The sequence below is a fragment of the Porites lutea genome, chromosome 4 (genome assembly GCF_958299795.1).
Source record: "Porites lutea chromosome 4, jaPorLute2.1, whole genome shotgun sequence".
NCBI lineage: Eukaryota > Metazoa > Cnidaria > Anthozoa > Scleractinia > Poritidae > Porites > Porites lutea.
This window is the reverse complement of record NC_133204.1, coordinates 43,107,458-43,117,037: the sequence shown is the minus strand read 5'-3', so window position 1 is coordinate 43,117,037 and position 9,580 is coordinate 43,107,458. Positions and strand designations below refer to the sequence as shown.

The following is a 9,580-nucleotide window of genomic DNA, read 5'->3' as shown; positions in this document are numbered from 1 at the left end:
TGTCCTCTGTTGTGAGACCTGCACGAGCGGTAGGAGGTGGAATCTTGCAAAGCAGTAATGGAGGATACAGGCCTTTTGGTTCTATCCGCCATTTAAGCCAGCAAGTAGTACAGCCAAAGGAAAATGCAGCCATCAACATTGTCCCAGGACCACTTACAGCACTCTCTGAAGAAGAAGAAATGATGAAAGAAGCAGGTAATGCAAGATGTTATCACTAAGTATCAAGATAAACTTATCCTTTAATGTACCTTATCAAATTACAATATAGTGTGCTGGGAATTCTAAACATATATATTTGTTTGACCCATTTGCCTCTAGAAAACGTCTCAAAACGTCTTTTGAAGCCAGTGAAACTGCCTTCTGGTTACTGTGTGGCTATAAACAGCCAAAACTACCCAGAATGCTGTTTATAGTTTGAGCACTTTGTAAATGTCTGTTCCAGATGCAAGATATAATTTTAGCTTCCAAATTGCGGACATGTGCAGAAAGCAAAATAACTGTTCTAGGTGTTTCGTAATGTTTTCACAAACATTGAATTATTTCAAATAACTGTGAATTCTTTGTCGTTACTTTTTTACCCCTCAGACTTTGCTGCTTTGGTTTGTGCATGATACTTTCATTCCTTTCACACTCCATTGCCTTATTTCCAGTTATTTGGTTCAATCTCGAGATAACTCGAACTTCCAATAACTCGAACTTTTTTCTATTTCCCTGGAAGGTTTGAGTTATCGGAAGTTGACTATAATATGTAATAAGTTTGGCATATGTAGAATGATTTTATAGAATGTAGATGTTTTTACGATTTTGCAGTGAGCCAAAAGGATGTCTACATATTAGGCTACAATTACGTGAAATGTTATGTCTTCCGGCCACTTCTTGTGCTTTTTAGCTCAGTTCAGTGGTTTAATGGAAAACTGCTTAACTCCTTTATTGTGTAAGGCTGCAACAATTATTCCAATAATTATTATACCCAGGATTAGTAAATACGCTAAGGATTTTTTGATGATATTTTAGTTGCGAGGTTTGCCAATGAAAAAATTCAGCCCTTGGTATCAGAAATGGATCAAAATTCAGAAATGGATGAGTCTATCATCAAAGGAATGTTTGACCAAGGAGTAAGTTTAATTATTGAAAGTTGTTATCTCTTGGCAAAGTGATGATGATAATAATAATCATCATCATCATCATCATCATCATCATCATCATCATCATCATCATCATCATCATCATCTATAAATCCAGGATAACCCTTCAGTATCAAGTACTATGTGGTCCTGCATGGAAATGTAGGCCTGAAGAAAGTAAGTGAATAAAATGCAGGTGCCAGATTAAATCAGATTTATTTCTTGGCCTCTTTGTTTCTCAGTGATGATACTTTTAAAAACACCCTGTTTTGAGCCTAATAGCCCAGCAGCCAGCAAAAATAACTGGCTGCTTGGGTCATTTGTATTGGCTGCATCAGGTACTTCTTTGAAGAATTTTTTTAGATTATATGAAAGAGAATTGATGGTGGTGTTGATAATCTGGCTGCCACAGAGATACTACCACAGTACAATATTACTGACAATAAGACAGCTAGTGTTTTCATGATGATGTATTCATCATCAACAGTGAAAGCTCTTGTAAGCGGACACTGCTGGGACTCAAAAAAGGTTTCTGTTACTGGAGCTGGCCAGTGCATTTGGTGTTGGTCTTATGTTTTCAATGTTTGCCCACACACTGGTGCTGATCTTTATACTGAAAAAAATAGAGTTGGCAGGTTGATAGTGCAGATTTGATTTTTGAATTTTTTTTCTGTTTTCAGTTGATGGGAATTGAAATAGATGCTGATTATGGTGGTACCAACTCATCATTTTTTGTGGCATGTCTTGTTGTTGAAGAACTTGCTAAAGTTGATCCATCTGTCAGTGTTATGTGTGATGTACAAAATACTTTAATTGTCACCTTGTTCAGAAAATATGGCACAACTGAACAGAAAGCAGAGTACTTGCCACAGCTAGCGAGGAATATGGTGAGTGATGATACCCTGTGTTTATAGTTGTTTATTCAACTTAAGTTTTATCAATAATGAATAAAATACTGCCAAACCCTGTCAAAATGGACACTGAAGAGGCCATAGAAAGTGTCCATATTAACTGGGTTTCCATATTAAGCAGGTCATGTTAGTAGAGTCAAAAATACTCCTGTTATTTGAACAAAATAGTAAATAAATTAAAGAGGACATAAGCATTGTCAAATTAAACACCTCTAATTTCCATGGAAACACCTAAAAAATGCTCATCTATTTTTTGATGCCACCATAGTCTAAATTGACAGTTACAAATCACCTACACTGGGTACTGTAGCACTGAGAATGACAACATGCTGTCAACTGAGGGTTTTTTTCCAAAATGAAAGGTCTATTATGGCTCACAGTTGATAATGAATGGTCCGCATCAACGAGGTCCATCATCTGCATTAACAGGTGTCCGTATTAATTGAGTTGAATGTAGAAAAATGTAATGGCTTTCCCCAGGGGCAAAGAAAACTGTCATTGTTAACGAGGTGTCTGTATTAAGGGGGTGCCTATGAAGCAGGGTTCGACTGTACATGTACGGCCAAACCTCCTTTAGGGGTGACGAATGGTCTTTGCGAGCATTTGCGAGCATGCCGAGCACTGCGATTTTTTTGTGAGCTCGAGCAGAAATAAAAAATTTGCTTTGAGAGCTTGCGAGAAATGCAAAAATTTGGGGAGCACGAGCAAGCGAGCACTCATTTAAATTTTGCAAGCAAATCGAGCAAAGGTAAGATTTTGCGAGCAGTTAAAAATTTTAATGGACCATTCATCACCCCTTCCTTTGGTGACTACCTATCCAAAACATCAAAATTTTCCCAGTCAAAATCGTAAGATAACCAGCCCTCTCTTGTAAGTAGCCACTTGTGGCACAGTGTGATACACTCTTTTTTCACCGTACTATGTATGTACTGCTGTGCCACTCAGAGTAAGTGAAGAACTTTCAGTGACAATAATTATGGAACTATGCATATCTTATCCTAGAAATACATCCAATAAATTGTCTTCCAAAAAGTAGATGAGTCGGGACCTCTTTTCGAAATAGACCACCTGTGGGTCAACTGCTGTAAGTGACCACCTCGCGTCAGCGACCACTAAATCTTTGCATTCTGGGTGGTCAGGAGGTTGAAGTGCAGGTTCCAATACCCTGAGTGTTAGAGATTTTTCAAGTGCAGTTTTTGGTTTCAGTCAAGTCTTTACAGTAACCCATGTTAGCATATGTCTTTGGCCTCTAGTCAACTCAGATGCATCCCACCATGTGCGAGAAAAATTACCTCTTGTACCCTGGGTAAGATCCCCAATAAGAGATTCAAAAGCTGATATTTTGAGCACTAGTCTTTCATCAGAGCAAAGGGATATGGTTTGAAAAGTTTTGTTTGGAATTTTGTGGCCCATATCAAATTTATTTTACTTTCAAGTATCAGCTGATAAATCTGAACTGCTATTTTTCTCTGTCCCAACAATGAAGACTTGATAATAAGATCAGTATATTTTATCTCTAGGTTGGAAGTTTTTGCCTCTCAGAAGTAGGCTCAGGAAGTGATGCTTTTGCCTTGGAATCAAAAGCTGAAAAGAAGGGAGACTATTACATTCTCAATGGTTCCAAAATGTGGATTACAAATGCTGAACATGCTGGAGTTTACCTTGTTTTTGCTAATGTTGCACCAGAAAAGGTATAACTTGCTGTTCCCACAACAGTGTGATAAATAATTTATTACTATTGACCTGAAGATACAATGGGACTGCAATGCGACTGCAATGTTTTATTTTATTTTAGACATACATGTACCAGGTTTTACTTTATGATATAAATTTTAACTGAATTATTTTGTTAGGGGTACAAAGGAATAACAACATTTATTGTTCCAAGAGAAACTGAGGGACTTTCACTTGGCAAGAAAGAAGACAAGGTTTGCAATTTTGATAATATAATATGTTCAAAAGAACCGTAAGCAATCGTTTATATACAGTATATGAATTAACCAAAGGGTCTTGTTAAGGCAGCTCTTTAACTATCAATATATGAAAGCTGCAAGCACCAGAAATAGAAATGAAACTGCTTGTCCAAAGACAACCTTAAAGTAATGGAAATGAATGTATTTCAAAGTAATTTGATGTTTCTCTTGTATTCTGAAATATGTGAGGAAGCCATTTACCATGTTAGCTTGTTTTTATTAAAATAAAACAACCGGCTTGAACTTGTATAAGTTACATATGTCGTTTGATGGATTTAATCTCATTATAATAACTAATGTAAAAACTTGACAGACATTATAGTCTTGATGGTTTGGTACTAAAAATTTTGTTTTGTTGTAGCTTGGGATAAGAGCATCATCAACTTGTCCGGTCCACTTTGATAATGTGAAGGTGAGAGGCTTTTCTGCTTAAAATGCATTCTCTGTCAATCTGCTTATCTTCTCTTCACTAGGGGTTATCTCAAACACATCTCGGCTGTGAAGTCAGCCCTTTGCACCACTAAATTTAAATAAAATGGCTTGCTGTTTCCCCCGGCCACAAAAGCAAGCCATGATGTGCATATGACTTCACATTCCTCGTTTTCCAACAAGTTCCAGATCTTTTTGTGGTTTTTGGCCACTTTTTAAATTGAGTAATGACAGCAAAACAAATCTGAACTTTATGTTTAAAATAATGTCTTCCCATTGGAATTTTGACTTGAAATTTGGCGAGGTAAGTATTTATTACTTCTACTTCCTATAACTGAAAAGAAAAGGGCAACCAAAATTTTGATCATAGTAGCATTTTAACTGGCATGTACTTCTTGTATGTTTGTACGTCACCATAGGTACCAGAGAGCTGGGTTCTTGGTCAGGTTGGACATGGATACAAGTATGCTATTGAGTGCCTCAATGAAGGGCGCATTGGAATAGGAGCTCAGGTGAGTGATCGACAGCTGGTATGACAGTGCATTAGCTGGTGGCAAGGAAAGCTCCTATTTTGGTAGATTTTGCTATCTGAACATTCCTTGCCTCAGAATAAAATATTAACCTTTATTAGTTCTTTAAGCAATGAATTCACGATTTGTAGGAAAACTCAAAGACAGATGTTTCTGTTGGTTTCTGGCAGACATATTTGTGCCCCTCAAAGGGACACCAACATGGCATCTCCATACAAAGCTTTATAAATTTGGGTAACACATTTTCCGGAATATCTTGTGTACGAAATATCGCACAGACCTGATTCTTGGCAATGATTTTGTCTATATATATATATATTCTTTCATTTTCCAGATTCTGAACTTTCTATATTGAATGATTTGCATTTTTTTTTTTTGATGGCGTGACAGTGAACACAGAGAATAGTCAGTAATATTACACAATGTATGCTTAGTAACCTGGAAAAGTTCCAAACTGTTTCAACAGCATTAGACCGATATCAAAAATCAAAATAATGTCTTAAAAAAGTTTTTTTCCTTTAAGGAAAGTTATTTGTGTTTCCAGCTTTGTTGTTTTTTTTTCTTTTTTTTTTTCATGGTTCGTCCTTAATAAAATAGTCTTAACTAATGACAAATGAGGTAAAGGTTGACTAGCATGCAATGAAAGTAGAAATTATTTCCAACATTTTTACTTTTGTGCTCTCAGATGCTTGGTCTTGCTCAAGGTTGTTTAAACAACACAGTACCCTACACACATGAAAGAAAACAGTTTGGACAGAAGATCTGGGATTTCCAGGTAAGAATTCAGGGATCATTATACTTTTCTGGGAAACTGCCCACCTACCCCTCCCCTAAGCCAACGTCAACACTTACTTCTCACTTAGGGCAAAACGTTGGCTTATAAAAGGAGGGGTAGGTGGGCATGCAGTTTCCCAGAAACGTATAACAGCAATGATTCATACAGACACTCCCAAGAGGATACATCTCGAATATCTCTTGAATCTTAAGCTTCAAAGACAGCACAGCATCAACTTGCTTATTCCACAGTTAAAATATCAAAAAGATTCATCATGGGTGATTTCATCCTATATCCTCATGAAATCCCTGATCAATCATACCCCCTTTTTTGTCAGATACGCTTGAGCGAGTAAAGTTCACAATTGCGTGGATTATTTCTTCTTGGAGGAAGACACGACTTGCTTGGTGGGTGGGGGTGGGTGAAGGTCCCCCAGGCGGTACGCTGTGAGGGGTATTTGGCGGCTTGCTATCGAGACATCAGCGTTACCAAGCCTTTTCATTTTTCGAAGCCGAATCCGAAATCAGATCGAACGTCGAATGGAAAACCGGGAAAGCCGAAAATCGATGTGGCAGCCGGACACGGCCGCATTAACAACAAAGAAAAATTGTCCATCACCCTGTGAGAACGTAACGGCTCCTCAGAAAGCGGATTTTCTCGGTCGAAATCGGTTAAATGATATTGACTTGTCTTGTTTTTTCTCTTTTTTGGCAGGCTGTAAATCACCAAATTGCTCATGTGTTCACGCAGATTGAAGCTGCTAAGTTGCTGGTGTACAATGCAGCGCGGAGAAAAGAGGCAGGTCTTTCATTCCTACGGGAAGCTGCTATGGCTAAATACTTCGCCGGAGAGGTAAACTACGAGCTTTTCATTGCTTTCTTTAACGTGAAAAAAAAAATGTTAATTTAACAAAACGATGGTAAGGTGGAGAGAGAACTTATGCGTTACACTGCCCATTTCGTACCTGCGTTTGAAACTGAGTCAGGAATTTTGTCGAATAACACGGTGGCACTGTTTTGGGAGACGAATTTGACCAAGTTTTTTGGGGAACCTCGTTGTAGCCAAGGATGAAAGGGTGGCTGGCGCAGTGGTGAGAGCACTCGCCTCCCACCAATGTGGCCCGGGTTCAAATATCGGCGTCAACCCTATGATTGAGTTTGTCCACCGTTTTCGTCCGTCTACACGTAAACGATAAGCCGGCGTTTTCAAAAATCTTTTGCGTGGATTAAGTGTGAACGAAGGGCTAAAACGGGAAAAAAAATCTCTAATTTCAAAAATATCCGGATACGTGTGGAAGGGGCCTTATGGTAACCGGTCATTTCGCCCCAGTTACTTAGCACCCTATTTAGGTAATGTAATATGTAATATTCCTCGTTCTAGAATAGGGGGCTAAGTACCCGGGGTGAAGTGACTTGGGGGCGAGATGACTGGTAACCGGCCTTAGTAGCACTTAGCAAAACATGCCTCTGGAGGTCACCGTGTATAGTTTAAGTTTACTTTTGTTTCGCCGTCTTTGATTGCCTAAGAAAAAAGTTATCTGGATATTTCCTATCCTTATTTTTTCGGGGGGGGGGGGGGAGGGGTAATTTGCAATTGCTTAAATTGCAATTACCACTGCGACGATCATAATTATGTTCCTTGAAAATTGTATTTCCGCAGTTCACATCATCTTCGTTTTACATATTTTCATTAAGAATGAAGCTACTAGCTGATTGTGTATTTTGTTTTTGGCAAATACGAAGAGTGATTATAGCGTTCGTTTTTTCCTTTTTTTCTACTGGGCACTGAATAGGTGGCAGCCTTGACAACCTCCAAGTGCATCGAAATAATGGGCGGAGTTGGTTTCTCCAAACAATATCCAGTGGAGAAGTTTTACCGCGACTGTAAAATAGGTTAGTGCCGCCAAACTCTGCCGCGGGTCACTCTACTGCATGAGTTGTCAAGTATTTAAGGTACATGACAAGTTCAGGTACTGTTCAGTGGGGTGTGCAAGTGATTCTCAGTAGCTTCTGGGCAGCAAGGGTGGCGCAGTGTTGAGAGCACTCGCCTCCCACCAATGTGGCCCGGGTTCGAATCCCGGCGTCGACGCCACATGTGGGTTGATTTTGTTGTTGGTCCTCTCCCTTTCCCCGAGAGGTTTTTCTCCGAGTACTCCGGTTTTCCCCTTTCCTAAAAAACCAACACTTCCAAATTCCATATTCTGTTGTAAACGAAGTAGGACTGGGCGATAACTCGAGAACACGTGATGTAAATAAGCGCTAATAGAGAAATCATACCTGGAAATCATGGGATGAAATGTGATCGTGCATTCATTCTCAAGTTCGGATCGGTTTTTGTATCGTCTGCATATCTCAGAAAGGACCTCAAGGACCTCCCCCAATTTTTTTCTGCCCTTTTTTTCTGCCCCCTCCGGGGGGGGGAGTCCCACCCCTAGATCCGCCACTGCTAAGAACTCTTCGTGGGAGGCTTCAGTCTAGATGAATATCAGCATTATCGTCCTTGTATGAAGTTCCATTCCACGGGTTTTCAACTTATGACTGTAATCAGTTAGCAAAAGTCCGTCAACACGGCTAAAAAGAACGCCTTACACTCAGTGAAGATGTTAAGTTTGAACGTAACTTGTTGAAAACTAACGAAGAAATAGCTCCGCAAAGCCTCCGTATTTTACAAATGTTTCTTACTGAGGCGCTAGTTCAGGCCCCCACCATTGAACAGTTACGACGTATAGATATTTCGAGCAACATCAATTTGCTGTCTGTCCCTTTTGAATTGTATCTGTCTCTCTCTCTTAGGAGCCATTTACGAAGGCACGTCCAATATTCAGCTATCGACAATTGCCAAAAACATGAAAGAGTTTGAACCTTGAAGGAAACTATGTGGACAAAAAGTCTGGAATTCCACAAGTCTGGAATGTGGAATTCCAAAATCTGCTTACTGAGGAAGAAAAACACTCTGTTATGGATCAATATGGAATCTGAAACGTCGTTGAGAACTTGAAAGACTAGTATTTCATCCTGCAAACTGACCCAAGAATGGATGGCTTAGGTCTCTATTCCCTTTCAGCGAACAAAATAATTTGACACGTTATAAATGAAATTTTTATTTAACAAATTTAGGGACTGTGCTGGAAGATTCATACGTGTATTTTGCTTTAGGCTGAGACCAGACTTCTTGGCGGGAAAAAACAGGGAATTATGCGGTATCAAGCGCCAGAAATCGGCCAGCCTCTTCCCTTCTTTCTTCGCGCTTGCCCTTCCTTTACCCTGCTGCGTAGCCTGGTCCCAGGCTAATGTTTCTTCTGCTGCCACAAGCTTAACAAGTAGTAGTTCTCAGTGCTCTCTGTCTGTCTGGAAACGAGAAGCAATGAAACCCTGGGAACGAAAGGAAAAGAACAGTTTCCTCGATTAAGTAGATCGAGGGTTTGTGTACATGGAAACAATGAATGTAATTGCTTGGTATTACTATATTTTACGCACGAATTGAGTTGACCTCAAAATTGTAAATTTATTTAAAGCGATTTTTATTCTTTCAAGGGTGTACAATTTATTAAAAGGAGTTGTCAACGCAAGGCGATGTCACACGGAAGGATTCGTAAGGACGATTATTGAAGGTTTAACGCAACACAGCATTGTTAATATTTCTCAACATTTTCCCAACGATTGTTGGAAATCGTCTCGTGTAACATTACTTTCATGATAACAAACTGTAAGTTCAATATCAAGACTGAATGTATGGAAAGTTTGTCTTTCTTGGTAAAACCTGCATTTTATGTACAACTAAATATTTGTCCTGAGGAGCTAACAAAAGTGTACTCTGAAATATAAAGGTCAAAAACGTG

At 39.2% G+C, this 9,580-nt stretch overlaps 1 protein-coding gene across 1 annotated transcript; it reads left to right on the top strand.

Moving 5' to 3' along the window:
- LOC140933691 (short/branched chain specific acyl-CoA dehydrogenase, mitochondrial-like) lies at window positions 1-9,327 on the top strand. Its single transcript, XM_073383302.1, has 11 exons — window positions 1-195; window positions 1,015-1,115; window positions 1,805-2,011; window positions 3,556-3,726; window positions 3,889-3,963; window positions 4,370-4,420; window positions 4,857-4,949; window positions 5,653-5,742; window positions 6,457-6,594; window positions 7,535-7,634; window positions 8,535-9,327. The coding sequence occupies exons 1-11, from the start codon at window positions 180-182 to the stop codon at window positions 8,606-8,608; spliced, it is 1,116 nt and encodes a 371-aa protein (XP_073239403.1). The 5' UTR covers window positions 1-179; the 3' UTR covers window positions 8,609-9,327.
- The last annotated feature ends 253 nt before the right edge of the window (window positions 9,328-9,580 follow it).